Raw genomic sequence first — 13,703 nt, 5'->3', positions numbered from 1 at the left:
AGTCTTATTTTGAAGGTGAAGTTGCAGATAAGTGTTTCACCACTTGCTTGCTGTTGTGTCGGCCCTTCACAATTCAGCCAGGTCTTTAGATCAGTGTACATACTGAGTGGTGCTCTGAATATAGCGGATTGTCAAACAAATGAAGGTTTTGATTTAGATCTCTGAGCTGCTTTTGCTCTATCTGAATTTGTTTTTTGTTTGTTTGTTTGTTTGGTTTTTAAAGCATCTCTGCTGCTGTTGGGCGTAAACATCTAGAAGTTGCGGTCACATGATTGGGTGTACATATCATGGCACACCTAATCTATATCTTTCAGTCTAGGCACAGGCACAAACTCACGACTCACATCCTGTTTTCATTTTTGTTTTATTCTGGAAGTTCAGTCGGGAAGTGCCGATTACTATCTCAGCTGGGAAAGTGATGTTTACAGCACCAAAATTACTTGAAAGCAAATGACAAAAGTAGGGAGGAGGAGAGTTTAAACAGCGATGTTATTGACATTGATTGTGCATATCATATGGCAAATGAACTTTAACCTCCTAGGACCTGGCGTCAGCATATGTGGACATCACATTTTGGGTTGTCTAGACTACAATACAAAATTTTGCTCTACAAGGGCCTGATATCTCTTACGAGGACATTATACTGCCACTGTTCTATTGAAATTTTAAACAAATGTCCTCATATGTAGATATCAGACCCTTGTAGAGCAAAATCAGGTAAAAAGATAATTTTTACATTCATCTGGTCCCAGTCAGACCAAATAGCAAAGAGAAATTAAAAATGCATGCCATGAAAGAGTTCGGGTCTTGGAGGTTAATATCGTCCACATGAAAAAACTGCAAGAATGTCCATATTTGTGCACAAACGTGATTCCTAATCTGTGGCGCTTGTAGCAAAAGGCAGGATAGATGGAAACAGTGTTTGAGAATGTAAGACATTGCACAAAAAATAATGATTTTCGAAGTATTTAAAGTTGCTGGTGTCAGAGTATTATAGAGAGAGACACATCAGTCAGTCCTGAACTGAAATCAATGGGAGAGTTCAGCAACGGCAAAGATGGAGGTTCAAGAGGGGAAAAAGCTTGCAAAACATATTTTAGGGTCAAAGTTACTAAACTTTATATTTCTTATTTTTTTTTTGTTTTGTTCAGTTTTGACTGGTATTTATCTGCATGGACAGGTAAATGGACTGATTCTTATACAGCACGCCACATTCACACAAGCACTATCTTCTATGCTTTTCTTTTCTTTTTTCAAAGTGCTTTCTAACTAACCCATTCACACACTCTCATACTCCAATGGATGCAAGGATATTTGGCATGCAGACTAGGTGGAGCCAGGGATTGAACCACCAGATCAGTAGATGACCTGCTCTCGCTCCTGAGCTACAGCATGTAGTTAACTGTCCCGAGCCACTTAAAATGACTGAGTACTGTTATTTTTGTTGAAAGTAGGTCATAGCCCAATTTAAGATTTTCCAAAATAAAATCAACAAACCGCAAACAACTACATTAAAAATGCCATCTACGAAAGTATACTTCTTTTCAGCACACTTCAGCTTAATGTGACACAGTTCACAAAGTTAAACACAACCTAAAAAAAGTCCCTGACTGCTTCTGCCAGGGATCGAATTATGTGCAGCAACATGCAGCTCTGATGGAATGGAAAACATTCATTTTGGTTCATGTATTGGAAAAGGTCACTGCTGGCAAATTTGTTTGTTTGTTTGTTTGTTGAAGTATATCATTTCCAGTGTGTGGTATAGTATCTAGGAGGCTGTCTAGGATCGTGTGCATGTTTTGGTTCTTAATGGTTTTTGGTACTCAGCCTGAAACAAAATAGTGGATGTTATGTTAAGGTTTCAAGTGCCAGTATTGTATTTTTATGTTTTTTGTCAATTAAAAAATCGAATTATTTTCAAAATAGAGGACCCAGTCACCCTAAAATCATCATATTTAATACTTGATGGGTCATACTTGCACTGAGTTCCTGCCTGAATGCGTTCAGCCAGAGGCAGCATCTGCACACTCTTTGCGTCCTACCTGGTAGTTCCTTCTCAGGTTCCACTGCAGACGTCTTAACACCTACGGCCTCTGCCTTTAGTTTAAACTTCAGCAGGTGCACTGCAGTTCAGTTAGTGATATCAGGTGATTGTTGACGGTTACTTGCTGAAATAATAATAAATCTGAGTACACAGCAATGCCAAGTTATGGCAAACGTATTCTATTCTGGCCAAAGTGATATTAATAATTCCTGTCAACACCTAAGCAAACAAGAAAACGCACAGTGGGACCCTCTTGGGGTGACTTCCTGTGAGTTGGAATTGAGACTGGATTCAGTTCACAGTGGATATAGCTGTGGGAAACACATTATGGTTCATCCCCGTCTCTATCCTGTGTTCAGACCAACAGTAGTACTGAAACAAAAACCCAGCTCACCAGTCCCTTACTCAAACTGGACTTTCTGGATTTTCTTCCTACCTGCTAGTAGTACCTGCTGCAGCATGCCCTGTAGCAGGTACTAGACTGAAAAGTTTGTTAAGATTGAGAAGTTTTATTTTCAGTCTTAACTCATCTTAAAGTTAAGACTTTCAGCAATTTTAAGATTATTTAATATAAAAAGAAGATATTATATTGATAAATATACAAAGAATAGAGTGTAATTAAATCTTCCAACAAACTCATGCATACTCATAAATCAATGCCTTTGAGCACTGGTTTGTGGAAACTGCAAACAGTTTCCCTATATATTTATATTATTATATATATTTAAATACAGTGGCAGGGAAGGTTTTTATATAGAGCTTTTATACTCGAGCGCTCAGTGCCCTCAGACATGCTCATATATTCCCAACAATGTCATGATTACCTGCAGATTAAACATGCAACTGTTGGTTTCTGGACAGCTGACAAGAACCAGCTAAACAACAATAACAGCTGGTTATAAGTTTACATTAAGCTTGCTAATGTTAGGCTCAAGGGTCCTAAAAATCATACTTTCCCTCAGTTAAACAGTTTGATTACGTTCTCACGTCGCACAGGAGTTTATTCACCAAGTATCAGAGTACAATGTCAGATCCACTTCAAGCTGCTACCCTTCATCTCCTTTCACTGCAAAGGACAAAAGACATGAGCAGGCCTGGCTTGAAATTCCAGTAATTTATTGCTATATTTTTTGCATTTTTTTAGCTGGTGTATGTTTAACCTTTATAGTCTATGAGAGGTTGTCTCTTATGTTAAGCACTTTGGTATACCACTGGTTTTTAAATGTGCTCTATAAATAAAGATTGTTGTTGTTGAGCAGTCCTTCTGGGTTAGCTGAAACTTAGCTATCTGGTTATGCCAACCTCAATACTTCATTGTGTTAGTCCACGAACCAGTTTGTGACATTATAGTATTTACATCCATCTTTTATTCTGAGTTAACCAAGGTGAGTTTTTTTTGTATGTTTGGTGACAACATACAGAGTAATTTTAATGGACTTACACTTTAACATTTTGTGTTACTTATGTGTTTTTCACAGCCTTGCCTTTAGCAGTTGGGGGGTCTTTTCAGGTGACAGGTGGTTACAGTACATCTTAATTGTTTTGAGTTTTGCACTGGGCTCTTCGTGGCAGTCACTTTGTATTCTGTACAGGCCTCAATTGAGATCTGAATCTTTTGAAAATGTTAGCGAGGGGTAGTTTGATACATGCGTCACACAGCGAGACTTCAGCAGGGTAGAATGCTTCTCTGAAAACCCCCTGTGCTCTTCTCTTGGCCACTTTATTTTCCTGGGAAAGTTTTGGGATGGGAATGAGCAGTTTAGGGTCATTGTGTCAGGGAAAAAAAAAACTCAAAACAGTGAATGTAAGGGAGCTCTTGGGTGATGGGGCTTGCTCATGTCTTTTGTCCTTTGCAGTGAAAGGAGATGAAGGGTAGCAGCTTATTCTGCTTGGGGCTACGTTTCCCAGTCTTTACTGAGGGAATGGGCCATTGCAGTGCCCAGGTGTCAGTCACTGGGACCCTGTGAGTCTGTGACGGAGCTTGTCGTCGCATCTCAATGACTTTGCACAAAAGTAGGCATGAGGAGGCCTGTGAAACTGCACAGCATGAAAGAGCGAAGCTGGCAGCAGGAGAAATGCTAGCTGGAGTATAGTTAAAGGAGCATGGTTTTCACTGTTTCATTCACACAACTGCAGGACTGAAAGGGCTCATGCATATGAATGAAAGTCTGTGCTAACATACCACGGGTTTTCCAAATGAGGCAGAAGCATTTGAACCTGGTTATGTGTGGTTTTGTTTGACCATAACCACTGTTTTTATCCCACTTAACTGAATTCAGGCAGTCATAAGAATTCCATCATCAAAACAGAGCTATCCACAGCAACGCTGCTGTGTTTTTCTGCCAGGAAGAAATTCTTGGTGAAACTGTTGGATACAATTTTGTCACTTCCCCATTCTGACTCCCTGCATCTCTCCTTGAATTGGATTAAACGATCAACTACATAGTTTTCTCAGTGAGCTCGGTCTTTCTGCACCCATCTCTCCTAAAGTGCCCTACTACGACTTCCTCTCACATTTTTGCCCATTTCCGTTTCAGCTTCATAGTTCTCCTAACAAGCCACATGACTGGGTGAACTGGCCTCCTCGCGACTCACATTTACAGTAAATTTAATTGTGTTCCTCATTAACTTGTTAATGTTAGAGTAGAGGGGCTTTTTGGGCAACATGTGATGTATTCTCTTCCTGTATGCTGGACTAATGTGACAAGCGTTCCTCTGGTGCATTCCCCAATGGTACTGCGTCATATCGTCTTTTTTATCAAGCATCATAAACAAGTGAAGGAACACACAGAACTGGCTATGTAGCTATCTGTAGCAGATGTCACTAATGTCATCCTTTTTCGTTCAACATCATGATACTACCAAAACTAACGTTTGCCAACTCTGGACAGAATCTAGTTTGCTGCCTCTAATATGAAGAGCTGTTTTCACTTGTTTCTTTCTACACTAATTATTTGCTCGCTAAAACGCAACATAATACTAAATAATAATAAAAAGTGTACATTTAAAAAACAAAACAAAACCAAAACTGTATGGTTATCACATACATTGGTTGCCTCTGTAAATGGTTTATGCCTTCATAACAACTCTATGAAGAGTCTGTTTTGTTTTTTCATCACATCCATTTGGAATTTGTTGATGTTTAAAGCTTTAGGCCTTGGGCAAGATGCTAACCCAAAGATTAGCTTGTAGCTTATTATACAGACGAGATGAGAAACTTTACATTGATTGCAAGTTTACATAGCCCTGGACTGCTTGATTTGTGGTTGCTAAAGATGGTTGTACCCCCCCCAAGCCTCATCCCTTCACACCAAAACAACACCAACAACCACCACCATCATGTCTCAGTTTCTCTAGCACATATGCAACAGGATAGGTCTCAGGATGAGATGATCCAACTTATTGAGTCATGATACTAATATCATGATACAGATTTGTCCCTTTTGAGGAAGAGGAATCATTCTTTCGAGGCAACATCAAGCGTGACATCATCTCACTTGACCACAGTTTGCTCAAAGCTGCTGCAAGCAAACAGCACTTGCTGGTGTAGCATGCCTTGAATGCCTCCCTAAGTCTCCCAACCGCTTTGCTCCCCCCATGCCTGACAGAGCAAAGGATTGGTGCATTTCTCTTTGTGCGAGACATCAAATTTTCAGGTGCTTCTAGTTAGAGCTTTGAAGCAGAAAATGTTGCATCCCCTCTGGTCAGTTTTCATCTTAAAAACAAAATAGTTAAGAATTTCCAACCCTCTTCTCTCTTTGCCAGCTGCGTGCACTTCAGACTCACTAATCTCTTAGCCTATCAGTGTAAAAGTCAGCAGGGTGTGTTTATCAGATATGGATGTGAACACCTGCCAATTACTGTTGAACTCTGGCTGTTTAAGTCTGTGAAGGTTCTCAGTTATCCAGGTCATCGTAGTCAAAGGAGCTTGCAAAGAAAAGCGTCTGGACTTCTTTAAGTTACTTGAAGACGTAGGTTTATATCTGGGACTCTCCACCATTTGACCTTAGAACTGAAGAAGCTTCTCGGATGAGAGGTGAAACGTCTTCAAGTAACTTAAAGAAGTCCAGACTCTTTTCTTTGCAAGCTCCTCTGGCTGTTTAACTTCATAACTTTTGTTTTTATTTCTGCTCCACAGAACTCAAGGACAGAGCCAAACCACTGGAACACGTATCACTGTCCACTTTGTGCTTCTCTTTATGAGACTCTGTCATACACTTGTACAGTCTCTGGATCATTTAAGTCCAAAAAAACTCTTGTCAACAGGACAATTTTAATCGCAGAGAAAATTGAACTTTACACTGAGCCGACTGTCAGGAGAGTGCCAGAAAAACAGACTTAAGTTTGATGATAAAGGCATGCCTGGGGTTTGGTTTCTCTTGTCATAACTTCCTTCCTCAGAGCAATCAAATGGGTGTAGATCTCCTGTCCCAGTTTCTCTGCAACTGAGCTATGTAAATTAGTCTCTGGAGTGAAACAAGCCCACTGATGTAAATGTGACACCACGGGGTCATGTGCTGGCTGGCTGGCAACTCACTGTGTTTGATGCAGGGTGGGATCAGGTCATTTGGGAGTAAGGAAACAAAAGCTGAGCAGAGATATCAGAGATAAATAAGGCCTCATGAGGCTGCTACTTTTTAAAAAAAGCACATTTGACCATTTGAACCTGACATGAACTTCCAGCGAGTGAACAGGAGGTCAGTTTGTCAGTATTGGTATCTTTCCTTTCTGAGAACATCACTCTGTTTTTTAAGGTCTCGTTCAACGTCAGTGTGGAGGCAAGGAGCTGTCCTCCCCGTGGGACTGACCGCAGATTCACAATCAAGCCGGTGGGCTTTAAAGACCGCCTGGAAGTGGCCGTGGATTACGAGTGTGACTGCGGCTGCAGCCGGAATGCACAAAACAATAGCGTCATCTGCAGCTCCATAGGTATAACTTTAACAATTCATATTTATTTACTACTTTTAAATCTTCATTTATAATCTTCATTTATGATCATGTAAGAGTTTTCATGTTTTTTTTGTTTTTTTTCCCGAACTTCCAAGAAGAATAACTGCTCATCTTTTCTTCCCCTTACTCCACTTGGAAATTTGACTGATAGTGTTGTTTACTGTAAACTAAAGTGTACAGGCCAACATATTCGTGCTGCAGGAAACTAAAGCTTGAAGGAACATGTGGGAATCAGTCCAAAATGACATGACCCCTTTTTACATTCAGTCCTGCCTTTTTTTTAGTTAGATTAAAAAACACGAAATGCAGAGAAACCACTGCTGCGCTGCTTTCTGAAACACTGTTAGGAGGTTAAAGCCATTCATCCAAATGGCTCTCAAACTTAATCTGGCATACATCTTACAGAACTGCCTGCTCCAACCCGTATAATCTGCAGAACAACACAAAAAATAGGTGAGAAGGTGAGAAATGTTCAACATTTCAATCACAAGCATGAGGCAAATAAAGTTTATTTGAATGTGCTAACTTCTGTCATTAGCCAATCAAACTGGGCTATGAAAATCCAGAGAATGAAGCAGTTTTTTGAAAAGCTTGTTATTAATTTTAAAAACAATTATTACGGTCCCCATTAGATGCAGCAATTCTTCCTGAAGTCTCAAATCTTTGCAACTGAAGGTGAGTTGAGGATTTTGGAGAACACAGTTACAGTGGCTAGCTTGGCCAAACCAGATTTGGCTAGCCTGGTTTATACACATTGTGAGTTGTCATTAGCATGTTTGGGAGTAACTGGTTATTGTTATGACAGTTACACCAGTAAAGATGGTCCCAGATGTCAGGCATGTCAGGTGTTAAAACACAGGGACCAATTGGTTGTTTCTGATATATTGTTTGCTTTATGCTAATGCCTGTAAGCTAACAAAGAACATCAATGGAAATCTAAGCGAACATTCAAATGTGACAAAATAATTCCTCAGTATAACTTAAAAGTAGACCCTTTAAGCTCATTTCCAGCTCCATATTTTTAGTAGCTTTGCATTCACTAATATAAGTAATACCTAAGATATCTTGTTCTGTTCATTCTTTTTCTGAAACAAGCTGTTTTAGCTTTTAAACTTTCCTTTAATTTTAACCTTTCTCTGATTAGCAGTAGCTCCTCGCACACAGTGCATTTCAACAGCAGGTCGGTGGCGCTTCTGCTCTCACAGCCAAAGCCGTGTGCCTGAGATGACCATGGGGTACACCATTAAAAACTTCTGCTCTCACTGACCTTATACAGAGCAAGAGTAGAAAAGAACTCGGAGTCTCAGTGTGTGGAGCCGTCTTAGCTTTTGGTTGTACATATGCTGACCTCATTATTTGAATCTGACTATGTTTAATATGAGCAGTCATGACTGTAACTGTGTGTGTGTGTGTGTAACAGAAATGAAGGAAAAGTGAAGTTAAAGAAACCTTTTCCTTGCAGGTACTTATAACTGTGGGACTTGCCAATGTGAGCCCGGCTACCTGGGTGCCCGCTGTGAATGCCAGGAGGGTGAGACAAGCAACATGTTTCTCAGCGCCTGCCGGGAATCCGAGGGCAAACAGATCTGCAGTGGACGAGGCGAGTGCAGCTGCAACCAGTGCCTGTGCTATGAATCGGAGTTCGGAAAGATCTACGGCAGCTTCTGCGAGTGCGACGACTTCTCCTGTGCTCGACACAAAGGCATCCTCTGCTCAGGTAGGAAGACCTCCGACATATTCCTTCGAGGATCGTGCTTGCAGGGTGATGTTAGGGTAATTCTTGTATGTGATTCTGTGGAGTTTCTGTACTTGTCATGAAGGAGTAGTTTGAGCTAAAGCTGGCGAGAGACCACACCTCAGAGGGCACTGAACAGGAACACATCAAGACTCTTTAGATCTGAGATGCTTGTTGTGGGTTGGGTAATCCACATTAACAATAGTGAGTCACGTCCCATGCCTGCTCTGGGTGTGTCTTGGTGATTTGACCTTGTCCTGACTGCATTGAAACCAACCCAGCTTTTCTGGGTAAACTCAAACAGTCACCTGCAGAGCTGCTCTCTTTACTCACCAAACTAGATCAAAGGAGCAGCTGCAAAAGTAATGGGTCTAATGTTCATCTCCTGTTTTCTTTGCCGTCTGCCTCTGGGGGCATGTCTGTTGAAAAGATTCAGTACATGTTTTCTGTTGGTGTGGAAAAAGGAAACCAATGCGTGCAACAAAACAGCAGTTCCTGTAGTAGCCACATAAGAGGACCAGTGGTCCTCTGGTAGGTGTCCAAGGGGTAAAGAGTTAAATGTGGTATCCAGAAACCAATGCACTGTGACATCATTTAGTTGCAATCAAATCTTAGCTAAGTATTCAGACTATATAAGAAAGATCTCTTGTCCTCTCATTGACTGTCCCAGCTGTAATCTGATGCCCAGAGAGAACCAAGACTTGGTATGAAAATCCAGGTTTGGCTCAGGGTGTATCTGCCGTTGTGTTCCCAAAACACTCGGTCCAAGACTTTGAGTTCTGATGTGAGACCTCCTGGCTGAAGGAGACCCACTGGCTCATCCCCAAGCCAACGGCTGTTCCTGTGAAACCACAGAGAGCGCTTTGTGCCAGTGGGGCCGGCTTTGGCGCGATCCTGTTACACAATGCCTGCCTCTATTTGTCTACAGTCAGTAGAAACAGAAGTCTTTCGTTCAGTCAGTGGCGAGGCTGGACACGCTCAATACACAGATGCATAATGGCTGTTTGTTTGTACTGATCGTCCATAAGCAGTCATTAAATGTTAACAGTCCACTACCTTCTGTCCCTCTCCTCCTCTCTCCTGCCTTTCTCCCTGTGTTAAACTGTAATGAGGTCCTAATGATTCTAAACAGGACACCTCCTCCATGCTTTGCTCCTTGCACTCCTCTAAATGTGTCAGTTAATTATTGTGGACCTTGTGTAAGACACAAGAATTACAATAATAATAACAATGTTAATATAACACCATTAGGTGACCACTGGAATACTGCTAAGGGGTGCTTTGAGCCCCTCAGCTCTTGTTTCACTGAGATTCATCACAGAGAGTGAGCTGCTCAGTCTGACACCTGGGAAAATCAGGCTGATAGCTCATTTTTTCTGTGGATGCTCATATCAAAGTTTTTGACCATTTTGAATAATGAAGTCAGTTTATTTAAAAGTAATCTCTGTGAGTCTAAAGCTCAGGCTTCAGACTGCTTTAAATACTCAATTTCAGAACGTTTTGCCTCTGTGTGATGTCACTGACAAGTGGAAGGTCTTCAAGGTCTTCTTAGACACACAGCTCTGGTCGTGAGCACAGAAGACCCATCCACTTGCTGTACAAACTTTGTTTGTAAGGGACAGCCATTCAGAAGAAATCTGGCTCCAGTGAAGGGTGAAGGGAGCTGAAACGGTTTGTTTCGGAGAAGATTAGTTGAATGGCTTCAGTGAGACCCGGTACAAGATTAAAAAAATATTTATTTGGAACAGTTATTCCTGCAAGTGAGGCTGCAAGAAAATTTGCATATTAGATCCACATTTGAGAGAGCTGGAGCTATCAGCGAGTTAATCTGACATGTAGTTTGAAGAATGTGGTGATAGAGGTTTGATTTCAGTTGATATAACTTGCGATGTTTATTAGATTATTGCTGCTCTGCAGTGTGGAGGCTATAATCCCGACCGGTCTATCTTATAGTCAGCCTGTGTTCTTGGTTACCATCAGTATTTAACTTCAGTCAAAGGCAACCAGATTGTGTTTGTGGCGTCTTATTCACTATATTGCTGTAAAGTTTTTATCACTTATTATTGATTTTACAGTTGTGCTGTTGGGCTATGTCAGCATGTGAATGTTGGGATTGAAATATTGACCAGACAAGTGTGTTAATGTTGCTGTCATTGCAGCCATGCTGATGAAGCCACTAACATCACGTCAAGTGGCTTCGTCAGCAGGTTAAAGTGGCAGCTCTCTCTCACTCAGACATGCTCGACAGTGAAACGTCCCTGGGTAAGAGTCACACCCACAGAGCTGCTTCCACTTTAGTATTATGATGGCTGATTCTCCAGAGACCTGCAGTCAGCACTTCCGTGTTACTTTGTACTGTCAGTATGTTTCCTTGATCTTTATACAAAATAATCCAGTTCGTTAAAGAAGAAATGTGTCAAGCTGGATTACATCCTCTGCAAAAGCAAAACTGCAGTAGTGCTGGACATGTGTGAGATTTTGAGATGAGCCAAGTTTAAATCTGAACACGTTTACTCCAGGAAATGATAAAACATTGTTAACGATTTGTTTAGGAATGTAATAGGAAATATGGCCTGGTGACCCAGTGTCGACACAATCAATGGTAATCATGCTCTGGACTGTTTTTAACCACCATTTTTTTCCAGTGAAACAAAGTTTTCAGTTAATACCAGTGGTTTGGTCACTCTTGGAAAGCTGCTGCTAATCCTCTCACAGCTGAACGTGAGGACACAGAATCGGGCTGCACTGTACATCCAGCTGGAGTTCACACCTGCTGGGCAGACCGGCTGTTTGGTTGAGCTGTAATTGTGTGTTGTGTGGGCGTGTATGTGCTGTGGTGGCACGAGGCAGTCAAAACCACTGGAACAGTGACATCATTATACATCCTAGAGCGCCTGTGCTGCTCCGCCTCTGTTCCAAGGTAACAGGGATTCATGAAGACTTGGTCGTCCTCCTGCCCCTCTGACCCACATCTCCTCTGCCGACTCTGCAGCTGGTTCTAAATAATGATCTCAGCAGGCTGCAGGAGCCAGAAATAGCGTGGGTCTTTTTTCCAGACTTGGACAGGCCATCTTTTACCTCATAAATAAAAGCGTGCATACACACCATGTGTATTCACTCGGAGGACTGTGTCTCCTTATGGAGTAAACGGAAACATGTGTGTTTATTCACTCTCGTGCAGAGCATTACTGGAACTGTGCTTGAATATAGAAAACAGTTCTCTTCAGCCTTAATTGGTCTATTTGTTTTGTCACAGAGCCGTTTGGTTAAAAGCAAGAGATTGACTTTTCTTTGTGCTGCGCTGAAAACAGACCAGTTTGACACAATAGGACTGCAAGTGTGATTGATGTTGTCCCAGCTGCAGAAAATACATGTTGAAACGGCTCTAACAGTCCTGGAACACCTTGCTAAAATATGCACAGTGGCCAAAAATATTTGATACTAATTACATGTTGTTGTAATAAGAAAAGCCTTGTCCCAGGTCAGCTGTGTCAAAGATAAAATCCTCAGATCCTGTTATGATATATTTTTCCTCTGATCAGTGATGGATCAGAGTAGCTCATCAAAACCAGTAGCTTGTCTCAAACACCATCTGTGGAGCAGAAGCATGCAGCTGTGGCTCTAAAACGAACTATTGGACTTATCTTCTGTCAGCTACAGTTGTGATCAGAAGTTTGTGTACTCATCATGGGCGTGGATATCACGGTAATTTTGGTCTTTTAATGATTTCTTTGAACTGTTTTTTTGTACAGATTGTACAGCACACGTCGTTAATGCCTGACAAACACAAGAACTGGACGCACATTAATTTATTTTGGATTTTCTCTAATCATTTAGATCGACTGTAACGTGTTGGCCATCTGTCATCATTCATAAATTAGATGGCAGTTATTTGCAAAATTCCATCAATCTGTCTGAGAGTGATTACAGTCGGTCTGAGTCTGACAGCTATTGTTTTGAGAGCAGTAGCTTGCCATCAGATAACCTGAGCCATCACCCTGTGATCAAAGTGTTGTTGAGGGTGTTTCATGCTCAGCCTCTGGGCAACGACTTGCAGTCAGTCTCCAACTGCCAAAGAAAAGGGAAAAAATGAGCACAATCACTGGGGAAAGATGGACTTTTCCAAATTGCAGAGAGGTTGGTGCTTTTACTTTAATGTAACTGAGCTAATGGTGAAGTTGATGACCTGAGCTTTGTATTAGAAAATGTTCTGTTCTCTCTCACTCGCTCTGTTTGTGCACATGTTTCTGCTTAAATACAGAATAGAGAAAAGGAACACTAGAATTAAATATGCTAAATACCTAAAAACAAGTTTAGTGAGACTTTAACAACGCAACCAACATAATATAAATGTTATATGTAGTACATTGTATTCATTCATCATATTGTTTCTTCATAATGTAATGGATGATGAAGGCTTTTAAATAAGTTTTTTCATGGATAATTAACTTATATTTGTTACTAAAATGGAAAAACCGATACATTCAGTCATGTATTTAATTTCTGCCATATATTAGATATGTTTCTCCCTTTTTTATCTTTTATTTTGTAAGATTTTATTTAGAGTCCAATTCGTAATTCCTTTTGCATATTTTCAACATCATTTCAACAGCAGTGCATATGCCTTTTTATTGTGAAAGGCATAGAACGAACTGATTTCTGAATAGGCAGTGACAGTGGTATTAAAGGGACACAAGTGAATTGTGCTATTTCTTAAATTTCTTAAATTTGTAACATGTTGTGTTGCTAAATAGTTTAGTCTGTTACTGTTATTTATACTGTAGCAACTGTAACCCACATAATTTCCTTAGAGATTAATAAAGTATGCTGATTCTAATTGAAACACTTTGTTTCAGACAAAAGATGAACTGAAGTTCTGCCACCAGATAAATCAGGATTATTTTGGACATGTAATCAGAGTTTTAGTCTGTAGCTATAGCAGAGTATAAGAATGCAAATGTGGACGTGGAAGAA

General features: G+C 40.7%; 1 protein-coding gene across 1 annotated transcript in view; it reads left to right on the top strand.

The window, feature by feature from the left end:
* Window positions 1–13,703, top strand: part of itgb5 (integrin, beta 5) — a 41,467-nt gene that overhangs the window by 7,960 nt on the left and 19,804 nt on the right. Inside the window, exons 10-11 of the mRNA XM_085435528.1 lie at window positions 6,799–6,973; window positions 8,457–8,711. Coding sequence (XP_085291654.1) covers window positions 6,799–6,973; window positions 8,457–8,711 — 430 coding nt within the window. The remainder of the gene's footprint in view (window positions 1–6,798; window positions 6,974–8,456; window positions 8,712–13,703) is intronic.

This window comes from Copadichromis virginalis, linkage group LG16 (genome assembly GCF_057382275.1).
Source record: "Copadichromis virginalis isolate Kocher_CV1m ecotype Utaka linkage group LG16, C_Virginalis_male_GT1.1, whole genome shotgun sequence".
In the NCBI taxonomy this organism is placed as follows: Eukaryota; Metazoa; Chordata; class Actinopteri; order Cichliformes; family Cichlidae; genus Copadichromis; species Copadichromis virginalis.
The sequence above is the reverse complement of the archived record's forward strand: the minus strand, read 5'-3'. Positions and strand labels throughout refer to the sequence as shown.